At 35.1% G+C, this 21,036-nt stretch overlaps 1 protein-coding gene across 1 annotated transcript; it reads right to left on the bottom strand.

Moving 5' to 3' along the window:
- Positions 1 to 13,248: 13,248 nt before the first annotated feature.
- Positions 13,249 to 15,380, bottom strand: LOC120628997. The gene is made up of 4 exons (XM_039897708.1): positions 15,106 to 15,380; positions 14,267 to 14,355; positions 13,516 to 13,690; positions 13,249 to 13,301 (listed from the first exon to the last, which is right to left on the bottom strand). The coding sequence occupies exons 1-4, from the start codon at positions 15,352 to 15,354 to the stop codon at positions 13,272 to 13,274; spliced, it is 543 nt and encodes a 180-aa protein (XP_039753642.1). The 5' UTR covers positions 15,355 to 15,380; the 3' UTR covers positions 13,249 to 13,271.
- Positions 15,381 to 21,036: the final 5,656 nt, after the last annotated feature.

The raw sequence follows: 21,036 nt of genomic DNA, 5'->3' as shown, positions 1-21,036 counted from the left end.
GCTCAAACAGAACTAATATACGTATCACCGAATAGATTTTAGAAGCTTAAAATTCGACTATTTTGAAGGGATATTTTCCTATAGAACCTACTAAATGGTAGTAAATGCCAGTATAAAATTTACTCAATCACATTGAAAACTAGAGAAATTATCATATTTTGGTCGATTTATCGCATGTCCGTTGAATGAAACAAAATTTTGGCCTAGGGCTAAAGGGTAAAGGGTGGACATATCAAAACGCATCAGAAGATTATTTTGTATTACTGAATCGGTGCGATAGAATATTCTATAGTTTTTAGCGTTTAGCTATTGCGCGTGCCAATTGGCCGATTCGTGCTGGCAAATTATTCTCCCAAAATGTTCTGTAAATGTTGGAAGAAAGTAATTTGCTATGCCTATATAAATAGCTCTAAATACTGAGAGAGAACACTTTAGTATTAAGCGTTCCAAGTTAAAAAGTGATGGTGTTGCCATTGTTGAGAAAAAGTACCAAATTACCAATTTAGCAGTTTCTTGGTGGATTTCACATACACGGTTTTGTAAGAACTATCGCTTGCGTATACTTTTGATATAAAATTTACATCGCGACGGCGTATAAGGCTGAAACAGGCTTTATTTTTTTTCAAAAATGGCAACACAACTACTTAATGTAATTTTGAATAATATTGCTTACCGTTCAAAGTAAAATTGTTAACGTTGCTAGCTATAATAAAACGTAATTTTAATTATTTATTTTTGCAACATGTGTATGTGTATAATATTATGTATAATATTTTTGTAAAAGGATCTCCGAATAAAATTAAGGATGTTATTATGATGGCAAACACTTATTTTCGTTTTGAAATTGTGATTTTATACTGTGATTATTTTTCTTCCAAATATACGTACGACTAAGTTCATGCTTACAGCTCCCTAAGCTTAACTTTGACAGATTAAAAAGCAATGTTGTCTATTGCATAATGATACCAGTATTTATTTTCCCGCAATTTTATAATCTTTCGTTTTAGATTAGTTCCAAATGTGCCCGCGTCGCCGAAGTTAAGCTTGCGGCGCTGTATTTTTTTGTATAGCAATAGGAAGTATGCTTTAGAATTATTATTAATATAGATCTTATGGAGACTGTTTCCCAAATATCGTGTCATTAATAGGATTATATAAGTAGATAGAGTTTTATTAGTGTAAGCTACACACACTGGGTGAAATAGCCGCGCGTTAGCCGCCCAGTGTAGATTTAGCCTAAGCACGGCTTTTATTGAAATAAGGCTAAAGGGCTCCCTACACCTTCAGACTCTATACTATTGTAATCTTAGTATCGGTAGGTGTAGGAAGTCCATAATCGTAATCTGACACGCATTCGACTGGTTACAGTGCAGCTCAGGAGTTTTTTGTTACTACTACTTCTTAATAGTATTACCATATGACAAGCTCCCTGGCGCAACGGTGAGCGCTGCGAATTTAAGTAGGAGGTACCGGGTTCGATTCCCGGCAGGGTGATTTGGGAATTTATAATTTCTGAATTTTCTCTGGTCTGGTCTGGTGGATGGTCTTGGCCGTGGCTAGTTACCACCCTACCAACTTAGACGCGATTTAGTGTTCCGGTGCGATGTTACGTGGAAACCTATTATTGACTACCATACTCACCAACAGGATAGCCCGCTTCTTATACTACATCATCACTTACCACCAGGTGAGATTGCAGTCAAGGGCAAACTTGTAGTGGAATAAAAAAACCATTTCAGTTGTTAGTTTTCGATTTGACCGTAAAATATTTTTTTTGTCAATGCGCTTTGTTAAATGGTGCCAGGAGCGTCTAGCGCGGTCCTTAAATGTTCACTCGCGTCTTATGAGACGTTGGGTAAGGTATTAAGGTTGCATTTAATGCTCGCACTATAGTAGTCAAGGTAAACAAAGCGGCTGCAAGCAAATTTCAACCTACCACCGCGCTTGTTAGATTAACTTTTTGCTAATAGTTTGACGAAAAGAAGACTGATTAGACTGTTAAGTAATATTACTTACTATTATGCAGCTCAGTACTTCTTCTTCTAAATTCAGGGCCAATTTCAGCAGTCTCTTCTCAGCCTTACTTGTTAATACATTAAATACTTGTTAATCATACCAACCTGTGCCGGCCTGTGATAAGTTTTGTGCATGCGTGTCAGCATACGCTTTGCCTGAAGCTATCGCACTGTTATCAGATGACAATATTGGTAGGTAGTGAATAGAATTATGTCGCAATTAGATGAAGAATGATATGACACTCGAAGGCAATGATGCTAAAATTGTAAACGTACTTAGTATAAAGACAGACTGTATTGATGTGTAATTCAGTGGAGACTGGATTGTTGTTAATTTAACGATCAAAAAGGTAAGCTAAGATGAGTCATAACATACCAAATTTTCTGTAAATGTTGAAAAACGAAATGCCAGGAATTCCGGCAATTTATACAAATTTACATACATACATAGTATGGAAGTGACTTCATTAAGTTAAATTAAAAAAGCCACTTCCATAATATCATAGCTAGATCGCGTATCTCTGAACTTGCTTATCCTGTTAGACTTAAATTAATAGGAATCCAGTGTTGTTTGTTCCACTGAAAGACAAATCAATAAAGTAAAAAAAAACATAATATGGAATAGTATATATTTTTAAATAAAACAGATGGATTATAATGTTGTTATAGAGTTAAAGAGCGGTTTATTTTTGTACACGCCGTGTATGCATATCAGGTACGCCTTAGAGTTTTAAATTTTATAAATATGTGTATTCTTGGCCTTCCACTATTGAGAAAAACTTTTGCACCATTAAAATATTGATGAATGAATACACTTTTATTGTACACCAAAGAAACAAAATTACTTACATAAATATGAACACAATAGAGCAAGACAGAGGGTACTATTTCGCCGAATCGGGCACAAGAAAGAAATCGGGAATAGGGATTTTTTCGAGGCAACCAAAAGCATAAAATGAAACAACCTATGTCTTTAGTATTTTAGAGGTACACGTCACGCGCATAACCAATGAATACGCTGTGAAAAAACCCGGCCAAGAGAGAGTCGGAGTTGCATAAGAAAAGTTCTGCTCAAGATTCAATATACCATTATAGTATTAAGCAACAGAGTAAAAAAATACGTTTCTGAATTTGAATTTGAATTCTGACAACCTTAACTTTGAACAGAGTAGCTCTGAATAGTCACCTTGTATCTTGAATTTTTTTGAAAAAGGTCTTATATTTATTATTGGTTTTTATAGACGCAAAATAATACTCATTCTGATAATCCTCCTACATTAATGAGCCTTAATTAATGAGTCAAAAAAATTAAACGCCTCTTGTAACGAAATACGCCGAGTAGGTAGAAGATAAAATTCACTTTTCAGCTGAATGACTTATGGCAAACGTCACTAAGAGTTTTAGGAGTAGTTTTGTTTGTTGGAGGAGTTATAATTTTGTTAAATATTTATTTAAAGTATTAGATATTAATAAAATCAATCGAAAAATTGCTAGAAAGTATGTAATTGACAATACAAAAGCAGTGTTGCCAGTTTTCAGGATAAAAAAATTACCAATAATCTCTAGGCAGATTTCTCAAAATGTATCACAAACCCTTTAAATTGCGGTTTTCTTTTCGCCTTACGCATTATTTATTTATTTTTTATTTAAACTCTTTATTTGTATACCACAACATTTAAAATATAACAAAAACAGAAACATCGAAAGAAGTAGTAATACAAAAGGCGGCCTTATCGCTTAATAGCGATCTCTGCCAGGCAACCTTAGAATTAGGAAAAAAAAGAGGAGAATAGACTGCTGGTGGTACAAATATTAAAATACATACATGCAAATAACTACATGCTAATACATAAACTAGTGTGCACAAATAGATAAAAAGTAAATAATATAATAAATAAATAAATATAAAAATAAACTAATATATATAATAACAACACTTACATAATTAAATACTTTTAACATACAATAAATGAGTAAGTACATATATACATACTATTAAAAGTCGTTAACAATATAATGGGCCTTAACTGCTCTTTTACATTAGAAAACTTAAAATAATTTTATTGGTGCAAAAGTTTCTCCTATACTCTTCCTTTTCATATCTATTGCTCATTGCCTTTCTGTGTGATTCACTACCTTTCTGATCTATCTTTAACTGTTTTGTGGCTGATGTTCGAACTGAACCGATTTATTACTTTTACAAAACAACTACTTTAAGATGCGATACCCTTAGTACGGGAGTCTCACACCTCACAAGTGTCGAAGTCAAAGTCAAATATTTCTTTAATCAAATAGGCACATAGTAACACTTTTGAAGCGTTGATTATATACAAAATGTGTACATAGAAGTGAGTAGTGATGGCGATAACTACATTCGTAGACTTAAAACTAAAGCTACGAGGGTTCCACACGCGCCCTCTTAGCGCTCTCTTAGAAATTTCCGACATTCGAAATACATCGTTATCAAATTACGGTCCAAATTTGTTAAATCAAATAAGTAGTAAAGAAATGAAATCTCATTGGGAAAGTTATTAACATGACTTAAAATAATCTACATGCTTTATTTAAGGGCAGGAAAAGTATATTTGTGTTTTATAGTTCAGTAGAAGTTTCGGCACTTCTGGGAAATAGACTGTATATATGTCCATTCTGTCCTCTTGTAATATTAAAAGAACATATTACCCCAATTGCAAAATTGGATAGAATTAAAAATAATCATCATGAACGTCTTTGTGAGGAGATATGACGGTGGCTTATGCCCTTAATTTATGAATTATTGTGGTGTTAACATAATCACTGACATTTGAACATCTCCCACTGTCACTGGTAGAGCTCTCGTAAAGAAATATTATATTTCCTCGTACTAATCTTAACTTGTGTCCACTTTGTCACTTCTTTTCGGGATAAACAAAGAAATAATTTAAATCTTTCTTCTAAAATCATGAGTCCAGTCCGGGCATCAACCACAAATGTAACTCTTAATATTCCTAAATCGTGTTGTGCTTGCTCTCGAAGGATCGAATCGAGTTATCGAGTAGAGTGTAGACTTAAGACTCTGCAATTATCTGTAATCTGTCCGTCTTGCGAATGTTATATATCGTGCTATCGTGTCAATTAAGTCATAAGTGTCCTGTTTGTCTGTGTGTAATGAGTAATGACTTATGTGTGTGTGCACTGCTTTTTAGGCTGATCGCATATCTACCGCATTGAACGCTACGAATGGCTTTTTCGAGACGGGTGTTCACTAAAAATAACTCTATGTAGGCTATTCTTTATTTCTATTACATCTCAAAGAGTATCTGATCTAAAAGCGAGTAAGAAAAAAAAGTAATGAAGTTTAATAAAATAAGGTTAATGACCGGAGGCAGCATTTTAACACTATACAAATTTACTTTGATTAATTATTTTCGTCACTTTGCGACGCTGCACTCCGCTGCTTTCAGATCATATTTGTCGCATAATTAATGTGAAGTGCTTACACTACTGGACTGATGAAGTCCTAACGTATAAGAGTTTAGATTGTTCTAGAACGAAATGCGATACCGTCTTCATACGTACATCTGCAGCCAGAGCTACTAGCGATAGCTTTGTGAAACGTGTCAAGTGCTGAAAGGTATGCGATCAGCTCCTAATTTCATTTTGGTATTTCTGTGTAGTATTATTTAATCTGTGCTTTTGGTAGGTTTATGCAGCCACACTATTAGAACATACGAGGCTCCCAGAAAAATACTCGTCATACATGCGTATTAATTTACCGACATAGAACAGGTTCTGCAGTATATTTACATCTATGCTTGATATACTGCCTAACTTTACTTTAGTAAGATTAGTACGCTTGAAAGTTTAGAGTCGACTTTCAGAATCGAAACACAAGCGTTCAAGTTTAATTTACCGAATGTTCTCGTTAGTCGCACCGTACTAGTGTTCGTTCGTCATATGTTTTATTGAATCCGTTAAAAGCGAAGAACCGATGGGCGTTGGGGTCTTAAGGTGCTGGAATGGCGACCCCGCACCGGTTAATGCAGCGTAGGTCGGCCCCCCAACGAGGTGGACAGATGACATAAGACGAGTCGCTCGGAGCCGCTGGAGGCTAGTGGCCTGGGACCGTATATTGTGGAACTCCCTACAAAAGACCTATGTCCAGCAGTGGACATCGATTGGTTGGAATGATGATGATGATGTTGATGTTTTTACGCTGACGTTCCTGCTATACTCGAAACTAGAAAACCACTCTTTGATATTAGGTGTGAAAATTGCATATTTGGGTATCATTCGGTGTGAGATTGAAAATTTCATACTGAGGGTACCATTAAGTGTACTAAGGTATATGATTTACGCGATGAATGAATGAATGAATACACTTTTATCGTACCACATAAACATATAGAAAAATTATAAATAACAAATTAGCAAAAAGTATACAATTTGGCGGCCTTATCGCTACATAGCGATCTCTTCCTGGCAACCAAAGACTTTAAACACAGCTCAAGAAGAGAGGTAGGTAGCCAATGGGTAGGCCAATTCCTTATAATGGTTGCCTGGAAGAAATCACTATAAGTGATAAGGCCGCCTTTGTTACACAAATTTAATTGTACCTTTGTTGTTTTTGTCTCTTTTATTATTTTTTTATATTTTCTTGTGTGCAATAAAGTATTTTTGATAGATTGATTGATTGAACATATATATTTGCATATATACATATATAATACGTATAATTCAATCGCAATCTAATTCAAGGGAATTGAATACGAGTATTTTCCGGGAGTTCTTAAAAGCTATTCCATAAAATCTATCAGTCAGGAGAACTGTCATTCCATGATGTGTGTGTTTCACGTTTGAGAAGTTGGCTCGACCTAAGGTATTGTTAAGTAAGGTTATAGTGATAGGAAGGTTGTATATTAGATAGGCAACATACAGGTCGCGACACGTAAAAAGAGAGCTGTACCGATCAACCTGCGCAGTGGACTTTTAAAAAGAAAATGCACTGCCACCATTTTTCTTGCGTATAACGCGTTTTATGAAATAATTGCTTGTTATGACCCACGAGTATAGAAGAATGAATTGATAGGTAATTACATAATATATTGGCGGGTTTAGAGTTAGCAAAGTACTGCCAAGCGATATGATGTCGCATATAAACCGATTAGGGCACATATATTGTACATTATTTCTCACCGCGTACGATATGTTACTACTTGTAACGTTACGTTACGTTTTATATATTATTATAGCATTCGATTAAATTATTACATATTTAAAAAGTTTTGAAATCACCAACTGCGTAGTTCGACCATAAGAGCTCTTTTTACATGACGCTACCAATAGCGGTAGAGGAGGCACTTAGACTAAACGAGCGAGAATCAAGACTGGGATAAAATGGTTTCTGATATTAGTTGATAGCCCCTTACTGCATATCTGACATTATTAAATAAGTTCTGGGGTCTTACTACCATCGCATAAAGCAGTATTATTTTAACATTGTTAAAACACTGGCTCAGAATTATTTAAATCCCTATTTCGAGTATGACAAGGTCACATATAACACATACAATGATAGTATATGTTACGAACTGAGTGCCTAGTGTGAGATTTTTCTACATACGTTTACTTATTCGATTGCGTAAAAGTTAACTACGATTATATGTATCGAAATGGCGCCATCTAGTGTAAGGACTTTTAGTCCTAGTATTATAACTAGATGGCGCTGTATATTGGAAGTCTTATACCAGGCACTCAGATCCAGAAACAATATCGTGTAAGTGGTTTTGTGAAATAACTACGAGGATTATTGCTTATAATAAGTACCTGGTATGAATTGAAGGGGAAACAAACACCGGTACAAAACTTGGTTGTTAAATTAGCAAAACTGTATTCACGCGGATTTCAACAATCAACGAGGTAATTCGGAAATGATTTTCTCGGGTGGACGGTTCTACTTTTGATGACCATTGCGATAGGTGTGAAATAGATATGAGCGACTGAAAAAACTATCGCAGCGAAGCACCTTGCGTAAAACCTCGCAATTTGCTTTATTTCACATGTGCTATAACTATGCTTTGTTGATGCAATGAGCTTAGCTTCGCAATAATTTAGAAGCACTCTGTCGCACATTCTCAGACTGTGTAGCCTAAGGACTCTGACCTTTCGATCAATTGAGCGAAGCTCGGTGCTCACAAGAAAAAAATCGTAATATTTGTTGTGTATTATCAACGCTACCGCTTTTACAACGTGCATGCTTCGCTTTTATTATTATTTCCACTGTATGAAATGCACTAATTAGGTCACGATACGAATTTATGCAGTCACAAACTAAATTTTACATCTGAAATACGTTTTTATCCGGTGCGTTTACACTGAAGGGAAGAAGAGCGAAGGAAAGCGAAGGCTTTCAAAATAAACCCATCAGACAAAAGAAAGATCACGTGGTTTGTTTGACTGGTCCATTCCAGCTTGAGCTCTCAGGGATTTTGGCTTACTAAGTAAATCTCTTTTTGAATGTTGAGAGAAAAGAGCTTTGGATAGACCCTGGGCTTGGCTTGATCGAAATGCACCCTAGGTTTCTAAGTATCACTTATTTAACGATCCGAAACTGCGCAAAAACTGCGCTCTTGTGACGTGTCTGTTATACGTTGTCCTGTCTCATTTTCTTGTCTTAAATGTTCCCTGTGTTGCCATTAGTGCATGCAAACAAAGATTAAAAATGTGATAAATAGTAATTATTTATCTGTACAATTGGTTGTTTATTTTTGTGTTATTTTATTGTCGTTGTATCTCTTTGTATTATTATTTAGCCGTGTCATGTTTTAATATACAACGTTATTTAAAATTTACGTTTTCTTCTACTTGTTTGGTAAAATGATCTATGCTTTCTAGCCATGTTTAACGATGATAGCTGTATTTGGTCTAAAGAGCAGCTAGTTTCTCACCAAAAGCATATTAAATAATAAAGTATAAAGGCGGAAACATATTTTTGAAATGCGAAGTGCTACAAAGAACGTCAGGTGAGCATTTATGTTTATGGTATGCTCTTGATCGTAAAAAGAATATATTAAAAAAACATCGATGTTAAATTTCAATAGTTTCTTTTCGATTCTCGCATTTGATTAGTACAAACATATCGTTTTATTATCTATGTACAATATACAACGATATCGACGATATATAAGTCCCTAGATACCTATAACGTTACATGCTTTAAAAAAATTAGAGGTCTCGGGGAAAGTATTTTTTCATATCGTTTCTCATTTCAAATGTTTCCGCCATAAATCGTTTACTTTATATTAAAGTAATTTTTAATATTAAGGTCGCCTTTTACGAGCACGTCCATGTTATAGGGCAGCGAAATGGTTATGACGTTATTTTGCCATTGTATCTCTAATTAAGTTCTCTAGTTAAGCGTATGTTACCAAAATATTTTATTGATTGGCAATATTTTTCTATCGTATAGGTTATTTTAAGATTAGTGTAAAGTATTTGAACTATAACGAGTCTTATTCGTAATTAAGGAATGATTCGACTTTACTCATACATGTTTTGCTCAGAGTATTTATAACAGACTAAACACAGGCAAACGAATAGAGAAAGGTAATCTATGTAAAGGCTCGTAATTTGCGTGCTTGAGAAAAATACGCAGAAACTAACTGTCCTTTTATCTCTAAAATAAATAATGTTTACATTAATTAATTTTTTCGTTGGGCCTTTGATTAGTTTCTAGTTGAGAACTCGTCAGCTCTTTGGGTGACATGACCATCTTTCATAATGCCCCGACACGTCCCGACCAAAACACGAATGAGTAATGCCAAGTTATTTCTTAATCTGTGCAAAACCTCAAATCTGAAGGCAAAGGCAGAATATATTTTTGGTATGGTATCAATGGAGGATACAAATACTACGTTTAAAAAATGAAACTCAGTGTTTGTATCTTCTTTGTTTAAAGCTGTTTAATAAACTGTGTAAAAAACTCTGTACTCTGCATTTTTTTAGTATCGTGACAACAGCTTGAAAGTTGTATAATAGTCGCTATCATGGCTTGAGTTTCTAAGACGATTAAGGCCTAAAACGAAGAGACAGAAAGTAAGTTAAAAAAAAGAGTTGTATAGAGATGACAGATATTGCAACTGACTGGTAACTGCCACGAAAATCTAAAGAATACGAATAAGAAATTGATGAATTTGGATAAATAAAATAAACATGATTTTATACAAAAGTTTTGTGTATAGAACCTACAGGTTTTTTTTTAACTATTTTAAGCAATGGCCTTAGAACATTTCTGCCTTTTGTCTTCCGATCTTCCTATGAATAAGCTAAACATAATAATACCGTAACCGACGTCAGTATGCAGCTACATTGTAGTTTAAAACAAAACGCTTTACGTGTTAAAATAAGAAACATAGATAATGTTCACTGTTCCATTTTTGAAATCAGTACACGATGTTTCGTAGTTCATTGCAATTTATTTTAATATTCGTTATTATTATTTAGTCGATTTTTTTAATGAATACATATTTGGTTGGTTGTAAATTTATCACTTGTTGTTTGACTTGTTTTGTTCGTATTATTCTAAAGCTTTAAAGTAAATATTTATTGTATTAATGAGTTATTGTATTAAAACTCACATTACATTGATGCTAATTTTGTAACATAAACTAAACTAAATTAACAGCCTCTAAACATAGTGTCATCCTATTCAACAGCGAACAAAGATGGATACATTAACCTGACATTTAAGTTTAAGAGTTGTGTTAAACCTAATTAGCATCAACGGCAGTGCAGTGTTTTTTTATATGTTCTATTTTTAAACTATTGCAAAGTTGAATTGTATGTCGGAATAAAGTCTGTTAAATTTTTTTTTTAAATACTAAAAATCACAGGTGGATATAATTATTATATCGTGCCCTAATTCAATAATATATATATACATTTTTTTTCTAGTTGACATTTCCAATGAATATCATTCTGGATATTGTAACTCAATGACTTCTAATTTAAATTCTTAGTTGACATTCTATTCGACATTTGGAAAACTATACAGGCAGATTAAAGAGTGTATAAACGAAGAATTTCTCACCTTAACCGTTTTCTGTGGATTATCGAATGCGGAGAAAAATCCTACTATTTTGGTAGGATTATTAGAAGTTTTCATATGGCAACATTGAATTAACAATACAATACGCCACTAGTGCTGGTTCGTTACACACAAATTGTCGTCGAAACAATCATTTCTGAACTAAATTGATAAATCAATAGGTATATTTTTCGGAATGTTCTTTGTGGAAAATAATCTTAATTTTTAAACATTTTGTTCAATAAATTATGAATTTTTCATGAACTATTTGGGAAGTTTCGTTGATTATTTGATTAAAGGTATTTCAAAAATTGGTTATGGAAAAAGCTGTAAGTATCATGAATAAGTTCTAATTTTATTGTTTTTAAAAAGCATATTTATTACATACTATTAAATTAGACGAATGTTCAGTAAACACGAGTTCCAAGAGTAAAGAATTCATAGTTATATTCAGCGACATAAAAAACAGTTGTTTTAAAAAAATTACGAAGCTGGACTAAATCTGAAATAGAGTTGTTCGTTCATACGCTCTTGAATGAACTGGTGCGATCATCGCAATAATTGTAATTGGTTAAATTTATGTTTTATACTCTGCTGGAACAGTATTTCCACTAATAGTGAAACAGTGCGAGCCAATCAAAACGATTCCAATTATAGCCTTATAGAAATTTATCCAGCTGTTACTGAACTATCAATATTGCTTGATTACCTGATTTTCCTGGTAATGAAGCAATATCGATGGTAAGAAATATAACAGAATTAACAATAGCGCCGTATGGGGCAATACTATCGATAGCGTCATTTCAATTTGTCACTAAATACATCTATGTTCTATACTGTCAATAGTTAATATCGATGATACTTTACTGATACTATCGAAGTAGAGGTTGTGTAGTGTGAGAATTTCTACCAACACTTGCCATTCGATCGCGTGAAAGGAACTACAATATTTAATATAAAGAGCGCCATCTAGTTGAAATATAGGGAAACAGTTTATATCTGGTACAAAACTAGATGGAGCTCTCTGCACGATCGAATAGGTTAAACATTTCACGCTAGACACTTGGTTAGCTTTCGATACTTTTTTGTACTATCGATACTATCGATGATACTATCGATAGTAACCACCCAAAGCGCGATTCTTCGCGGTTCATCGATATACCTAGGCTTAGCACCAAATTTTTGATTACTACATTGCGATAATCGCATTAGTTTTTGATTTAATTAATTATTTTTAATTAATTTTATTTATGGTAAAGTGCAATGTGGCCAATAACGGAATAGTGCCAGCTAATCAGGACCCAATGGAACTATCACATTGCGCTGTCAAAGCTCTGTCCTTACGCGATAGCCAAACTCATACTTCAAACCTGTGTCCGAGGTGGCGTGCAAATTTCTAAAGGAGGCAAAGAACATTGTTTGCTTGAGGGAAGGCCGGGGAAAGCTAACAAAATGTACTTGTATTATTTTCATGAAAATCGTGGAATTTAATTAATGTAATTGAGTAAAAGCAAACAAGATTTCTGTAACCTGGTCAAAACTTAATTTGCTTACTTTTTGCCTTGGTCTATAGTCTGGGTAGAGTCTGTAAGCAAGACTTGCTCATGTGTCTTTTGAGCAACGGACCTCGGACGCAGGTTGGATGTATTAGTTAAGCAACCTATAGGACTGCTGATTTTTAGAGTTGCAATTCGTTGTTTAAAATAATATTGTGATGGTCGACGATAAAAACCATATACCTGTTGTTGTGATGTTGGAAATCATTCCCATTAAAATACATTTTACACAAATATACATTGTTTTATTGACACCATCCTTTGAAAGCTCCACATAACGCCGCTATTAAACAAAAGTTCCCGCCTTCACTTGACGTGAAATTAGTGATCGGACTAATAAACGTACCTTTAATTTCTGTTATCCTAGTACCTACTGTTAGGTAGAAGCGAAGCCTAAAGTTTTAGTATAATAAGTTTTAATCGTAGCCCGCATAGTTTATTTGTTTAAATCCTTCGGAGACATAGGATGGTCGCCAGGATACAAGCTGCCAAAATGCAAAATTTTGCCAGTATCGATGGAGTGATTGAGTCATTCTAGTTAACAACAAAATTTCACTTTTATAACATCACGATTTGATAAAAACTAAATAAATTAGATGTAGAAAGCTTATTACAAAATTAGCCTGCTCCAATTCTTCACGAAACGTTGCTATCCAAGTCACTGCTCTGAAAAGATGAAATCGATTACTTACTTAGAACGCAATCTTCCATACATTTGAGTTAATAAAAAATCGCATGACTTGAAAATAAATTATTTTGTGTTTATTTTTTATTACCCATAGGTATAGATAAAACTCTCCCGAAGTCTCCTGTGTTATTGAAAATAGCTGAAAACAAACTCTGGTAATTTGAATTTTTTATTTACGGGGGCAGAGCAAACCTTTATCTGAGTGTCCTGCAAAGCTTCTTCTAACGCAATCAGGCCAGGGTCATCGGGTGAAAACACTCGGCACTCCTCCTCGAAGAACCTTTCCATCTTCAGCTTCAATTCCTCGTTGTACCGATGTCGTTCCCTGCTCGACTCCTCCGTGCTTTCCGAGGAGCTTCCTTTGAAACTAGAATGGAATGGCTTGGGTCGACTTTATTTATATTTCTCTGCTATACTCCAACTGTATCTATCTATATTTGTAGCACCCTACTGCTGTCACGCACTATCACAGAGAGAGATTCAGAGTTTAGATAACCTAATGAGCTTGAAACATTCAACCTTGGAAATTAGGGCCCTGTTTCCAGATTGAAATAAATTGAATTTGCTGTTAAGTTAGCTTCAAATATCAGTAACTTTAATCAGGCTATCAGGGGTGCTGCGAAATTTTGTTAAACACAGCCGGGTTTAACAAAATGTGAAAATAGTTGTGAGCCAGTACCTACTCCTCCATTTGTCTCCACGGGAAAGGACAAAAAGTGTAACATTTATCCACTCCACTAGCATTGGCGCCCGACTGGAAATAATATCCAAATAATGGACGTGTTATCCGTGCAGGAAAGGTGCTTTTGGAACTCTCCTAGCTTTACTTTTTAACTAACGAATTTAGTCATCATCATAACCCCACAATAATGAAAACAAATCGGTAGTTATGAACTCTTCTGACGTGACAGGCCTACATGAATCTTGTTTTTGTTAGTGATACCTGTTCAACGAGTCGATATAGCCCGGTGGGAAAGCATCGATTGCAATCTTCATCTGGATCCAAGGATCGCTGAACCTCCTATTCTTGAGCTGTAACCGAAAGCGATAATGCAGAGTAATGTAAAGTAAGTATAACTATTATTGTAGATTAAAAAAAACAGTCATCATGCCATCATTAGCCTATAATCCAATCTTGGGCCCAGGCCGATCTTATAGTATTTTGTAAGTATATCGTGTAAAGCCCTCGTAATATAAACTTAAAGCATTGACCTACCACGGGCCTGAGGAATAAATTCAAATTTTTTATCATCATAAGTTCACTGAAAAAACTTCCACTGTTGGACATAGGTCTTTTAATTTTGTGAGGACTTCCACACTCCAGGGTCCTACGCCATTTATTTATAATCTTAACCACAGTTTGTCCATTGAGGAACGTAATTTTTTTGCGAAGTTTTCCACTCGCTTTTGTGCCGCTTATATACAACTGCTCGTTTTATGTCATCTATCCACCTTCCGGGGGTTTACCAATACTGCGTTTTCCAGTGCAGAGTCGCCACTCTAGCACCTGAGACGCTAACGTCCATCTCTTATCCAAGGTAGTTGTCACTTTGGTAACTTTTATCAGATATCAGTGATAATGAATGGGACCGAAGAATATCGCTTTTAGTGGCAGATTGAAAGGCAGACATTGGTGCCAATTCTAATGTGCACAAATCTCTGCACTACACTAATTTAATTTGTTTTTATTTAAGAATTTTAACTTTGTTCCTTACTTCTGTTCTTAAAACATAAGTACCTTAAGCTAAAACTAATGCATACCAGCTAGCTTTATAAACTTACCAATTTATACCGCTCGTAATCAATTTCCGAGTCGGTCATTGCTCTCGATAGCGCCAGGCTTGACTCCGAGCTGACAGTCCTCACATCAAATTCATCAATGGTGATAGACGGGATACTGTCAGTGTCAATAGAGTCGTCGGGTTCGCTCCAAATGTACGGCTGAACTGCCACATCCGGTATATCTAGCTCGTTGACCATCTGCGACCGCGTCTTAGGTACCGTCTCCAGAATTGATTGGAACATATTCATTTTAGGAGCGAAATTCAATTAACTACTGTTCTTATTTCCTGGCAGAAGACAAAATTTATCACTCTATTATATCTAATGACGAGGAAAAAATTAATGAATGAATACACTTTTATTGTAAACCACATAAACATACCTATAGAAAATATATAAATAAAAATTTTACTAAAAGTATACAATTTGCGGTCAGCGCTACATAGCGATCTCTTCCAAGCAACCAAATGCGTAAAACAGCTCAAGAAGAGAGGTAGGTGGTGCATATATATAAACATATATATTTGCATATATACATATAATAAACTTACATTATAATATATGTGTACTGATAATTAATATACACCTATAGTATGAATATCAATAAAACATAAATATATACAATACTGTCAAACCCCAAACAAAACAGAAGGGAATAGACAATAATGTTAAAGTTTCGAAGATTCAGACAAAAAATGATATTTAACCAGTTTTTTTAAAATAATTATGGTAATTTAATAAAATAAAATGGTAATAGACTGTGCCTCTCTGAAAAAATATACCAGTCCACCTGCCAAGGCACGGTAACAGGGGAAAGGCGAAGTTTACCCTGTTACCGTGCCGGAGTGGCCCGTGGAGAAAATGTCCCCAACCCATGTTAGCCGTGAGGAAGTTTTTATTTGAATAGGAATACTTATTAGGCGTTCTTACTTCCGACTCTACAATATAATCACTAGATACGAGTATAATGAAGATTTGTGTGGTGACGGCAGATCAGAAAACAGTTTTCACCAGCACCACTCTTCCCGCGAGTGTCGTAGGTACGGCAGCGACTCTGTGCTACTACTGCCGTGGACTGCAACAGAGGGTCCAACAGTGGACTGTTTTAGGCTAATATTAATCATTGCAGTGCAGTTTACTAGGCTACATAAAACTGCTAATTCATTCAAGGGCAATTGTATATTATTTTATAACAAATTACCGAATAAAATCTTTGAGCTGTCTCTCAATAAGTTCAAAGTTTATATAAAACGTAAGCTTACAGAAAAATCCTATTATAATGTTGAGGATTACTTAAACGATAAAAAAGCTTGGGTATGAATTGCTCTCACTTCATAGCTTAGTATTAATTTACTGTGAGATGGTGATTACAAAAAAAAATTACCCGGCTAAGTTTGTTGTGGGCTTTTCTTAGACCAGGCGCGTTAGGTACCCTCGTAGCTTTAGGCTTAAGTTGGCGAACGAAGTTATCACCAGCCCCTTACAATTATGTAAACATATATGTATAAACGCTTCATAAGTGCCTGTGCTAGGCCCACATGAATAAAGAAATTTTGAATTTTAATTTAATGTAGAGTCGGTTAGAAGACCAATTAGTAACTTCAACTTCCACTCAGCACATAATATACATACTTAAAACAACTTATTGTTGTTTGAAGATCACTTTAAAACACACACTAGCTTAGGTCACGTAGCCACTATAGTTCGACCGTAAACTATACAGAGAGCTTCTTAAAGTTTGGTCGATAGCTTGCCAAGCTTGCGTGACAACACGCAATGCTGCGGTAAAGTCTGTTTTGAGCAGTACGGTGAAATAGGCTTTCAGCACGTGAACAAAGAATAACTGCCTCGTTGGACAAATGGTTAGTGTGCTCAACTATGGGTTGCTAGTAACTGGGTTCGATTCCCAGATCTCATGAAAAAAAAAACACACCGGGTTATTTACACTAGCATGTGATGTTTCTCCTCATAATAGGAGAAAGTATTTTAGAGCATAGACCCACCAGGATGCTCTTTCGGGTTGGTACGCTAATCCTCACCTAATTTGTTGTGCGACTCACATGAGTACACAACGCTATTTTCCTAACTCCAAGTTTGTTTTGGGCTAATCAAGGAAACCAACTTAGAAAATGGCGAGCAGTCGTCGAAAGATGATGATGACGATGAAAATAATTAAACAAAGTGTTCTTGAAGTAAATAAACATTTAAATTATTAACAAAGACGACATTATGTCTATTGTGACTAACGGGAAATGGATACAAAGGCGTATTGTGTAAACTTCAATAATTCGCTGAACTATTTAGACCAGTAATTCCCAAAGTGCTATATATCGACCCCTAGGGGTCTATGACAACCTGAAAGGGGTCTACGTCAGCGAAAAAAAACTTGGTGGTCCATGAAATGAAGATGGGGTCCACGATAGTGGATTAAGGAGAGCACACAATTATAGACAACAATTTAAGGAGAGCACTGTCGCCTGTAATACAGGTTTTTACCTAAATCAGGGACAGTAGATTTTAAATTGCAACATTAAATACATTTATTAAATACACACCAATATAATTCGTGAGTTACGCATTTGTTTGTATAAATACTATAATAATTACTTTACATTATAAAAACTGTATGTATTCTTGTGAATAAACTATTTTTTATTATTATTATCTTTTTATTATTATCGCAACACATACACTGATAATACCTATTTACTTACATCATACTATCTTATAATATCAAAACATACATTACGTATATTTTACATAAAAGATACAAAATTTTATTTTGAGTAGTTTTAATTTAAATTCAATTAATAAATGTATAAATTAACATGGGTTTTCACTTTAAGTTTTTAACACTAAACTTCAGTACAGTTAGAAATTTACAGGTTATCAATAACAGGTAAGTAGGGGGTCTACCCAACACGAAAAAACATGGCAAGGAGTCGAAAACGACACAAAAAAGTTTGGGGAACTCTGACTTAGACATTTACCTACTAGCTTTTGTTCTCAGCTTCTCCCGAGTATTCATTATCACCATCATCATATCAACCCATTACCGGCCCACTACAGGGCACGGGTCTCCTCCCACAATGAGAAGGGGTTAAGGCCGTAGTCCACCACGCTGGCCCAGTGCCTTTGAGAACATTATGCAGATCTCTGAGGTACCTCAAGATGTATTCCTTCACCGTTGCAGCAAGTGATGTTTTAATTGCTTAAAACGCATATAACTTAGAGAAGTTAGAGGTGCGTGCTGGGATTCGAACTCGCTCCCCCGAAAGTGAAGTCGAAGACCTACCCACTGAGCTCACCGCTTCTGCGTATTATTGACTCCTATTTTTTCTTTTATAGTATACTAGTTGTGCCCTGCGGCTTCGCCCGCGTAATTTTGGGAGGCGTACTGCTACATAGTCTACACCTATAGTCATATATGAGTTTTTTTAAATATATTCACAAATATTTTTTTTCTTACGAATTTTTTTTTCAATTAAAAGTATACTCTGTTAATTCTAACTCCTCCAAGAATATGTATAAAAAGTTTCATGAAGATCGGTTCATCGTGAAAGCGTAACAAACGAACTTACATTCACATTTATAATATTAGTAGGGATATTTATTAATGGATGTACCTACCGAGCAATAAAACATAGCAAGACTTCGGAAGGTATGTAAGGAACACGTCCATAAACCTTAGGCGGAGTTGTTAAGCCTCATGTGCCCGTAATGACACCGGCTACCCTATTGGCCGAAACAGAATAATACGGCTTGGCGGTAAAAATTAACTTGATCGTAGTACTTCCCCGGGCGAGCTCAGTCACTAAAAGTTCTACTACTAAAGGAGAATGCCGGATGTAGTATGGGATTTGGTTTCTAATAGTACTTATAAGGTGCCTTCTTGGAATTAATCTCATTTTGAAGGGTTGCAATGCAAAAACATTAAAACTCTAGTTCGCCGGATTAAGGTTATTGACACATGCTATTATTGTACCTACCTATTGATGGTACTGTTCACAATATATTAGAACTACAAATCGATTTCATTAAAATATTTTTTACCGTCGAAGTTAAGGCTTGGGATTTGAGAGGTTTTTTTAAAAAATAAAAACTTAATTTTTGATACCAATTTAAATGAGGTGCCAAACAAAACCGTGTTCCGACATTCTCCTGTAACTTTCTTCATTCCATCATAAGTCCCCACCCTGACCTTTCGTTTCGTTTGTTGGAAATACATTCTCTGTCGTCCTCTTCCCATCTACTTTTCCCTCAATCATATCCGCGATAAATTTATCATGTCTTGATAATTGACCTATCATTTTCCCACTTCTGATTTTTATAGTTAACATAATTCTATATTAAAATTTTAATTTAGAATAAAAAATTATGTGTGCTGTTTAAATATGTATATTGATAAACGACTAAGACACCGGGAGGTATCTTTGCATCGTTAGCGTCCATGTAGGACTGAGGTGTATCGATAATGCAGTCGTATTTAAGTATATCAAAATACCCACCAACTCAATGTCATGAACATTGGTTGTTAATCAAATATAATTTTAATTGTGCATTAAGAACTATCTATTAACTATTTAATAAAATATCTGGCAAATATCAATTTATAGTTATCAAAAGTTTAATTATTTACCAACTTTATAAATTTACTGTAACAATATATTTTTTAAATTACAATAATAGAGGTAGGTACTCGTTTGGTCGGTATTTAATCTCTGAATTAGATAGTAGAAACTCTATTTCTTTTGAGAAAACATTGGCAACCCTAACTGAGGATATGAAATCTCTCAGCTTATGGTTGAACCTATCTCAATTTCACTGAATACACTCGTATGGGATATAAGTACCTCCGTTTCCATCAGATTGGTCAGGCATGCGACAGGAATTTCCACTGAATAGAAAAAAGGTAACTTTAATATCCATTTAGATATAAGTACCTACAAGTTAGATAACAAATTTGTTTACTCACTGAGTTACATTCTTAGTATCATAACATTAACATCACCTGTATATGTAAGCACTCTCAGTTTATGACTTAGCGACTTATTCCGCTTACAGTCTGTGAATTATTTAACTATCATAAAACCTTGAAGGTAGATTACCAGGAACAAATAGACACAAAATAAAAAATAAAAAATTTCTTGATGGCATAGGGTATATGTACTAGGTACCTCCAAAAAAATACTATAAAAAAAACTGTGTACAATACCAAAAGACACTTCTATTTTTTACCATAAGGTTAGGTACATAAATATGCACGGTCGAGTCTCCTTTCAGAATGAGAAGGCTTATGGCCATAGTCTACTGCACTGGCAAAGTGTTCATCGGCTAAACGTTATGGAGAACTCTCAGGCGTACATGTATCTACATTGTTTTCCTTCACCGTTGAAGCAAGTGATATTTGAATTGCGATGCGTGCTGGAGATTGAACTCAGTTCCCCCCGAAAAGGAGACCGAAGCCTTAACCACTTAGCTATCACCGCTAGTAATATAAGATACGACGTATGATACTGTTAAGAAGGGTAGAAGAAAGTTGGTAAACAAACTAATTAGATGTACACGGACGAAGCGGCAGGCAACCGCGATTTATACATATTTGTAGTGTGGACCCGGCATACCGCGATATTAACTGAGCCTCGCTAGATACGCATGTGTGTTTTGGCACTAACGCTGCCCGCACACTGTCAATATTATTGATTATATTATACCAATACTTCAACACTTCAATACGCCCCGCCGCACGCGGAAAATGTTCTAGGCAACATGCAGCCTATTGTCAATAATATTGCCCATACACACATCAATATTTAACGTGTGCGACCAACCTTAGCGTAAAGACAGGGCTGCTACACGCAACAGAATTTCTAGTGACGTACGTGCAAACACACGCTCGCAGCGTGCAGTCTCCGTGACGTATTCTCGCGA

The sequence above is a fragment of the Pararge aegeria genome, chromosome 13 (genome assembly GCF_905163445.1).
Source record: "Pararge aegeria chromosome 13, ilParAegt1.1, whole genome shotgun sequence".
Lineage (NCBI taxonomy): Eukaryota > Metazoa > Arthropoda > Insecta > Lepidoptera > Nymphalidae > Pararge > Pararge aegeria.
Note: the sequence above shows the minus strand (reverse complement) of the source record. Positions and strands in the feature narration are given on the sequence as shown.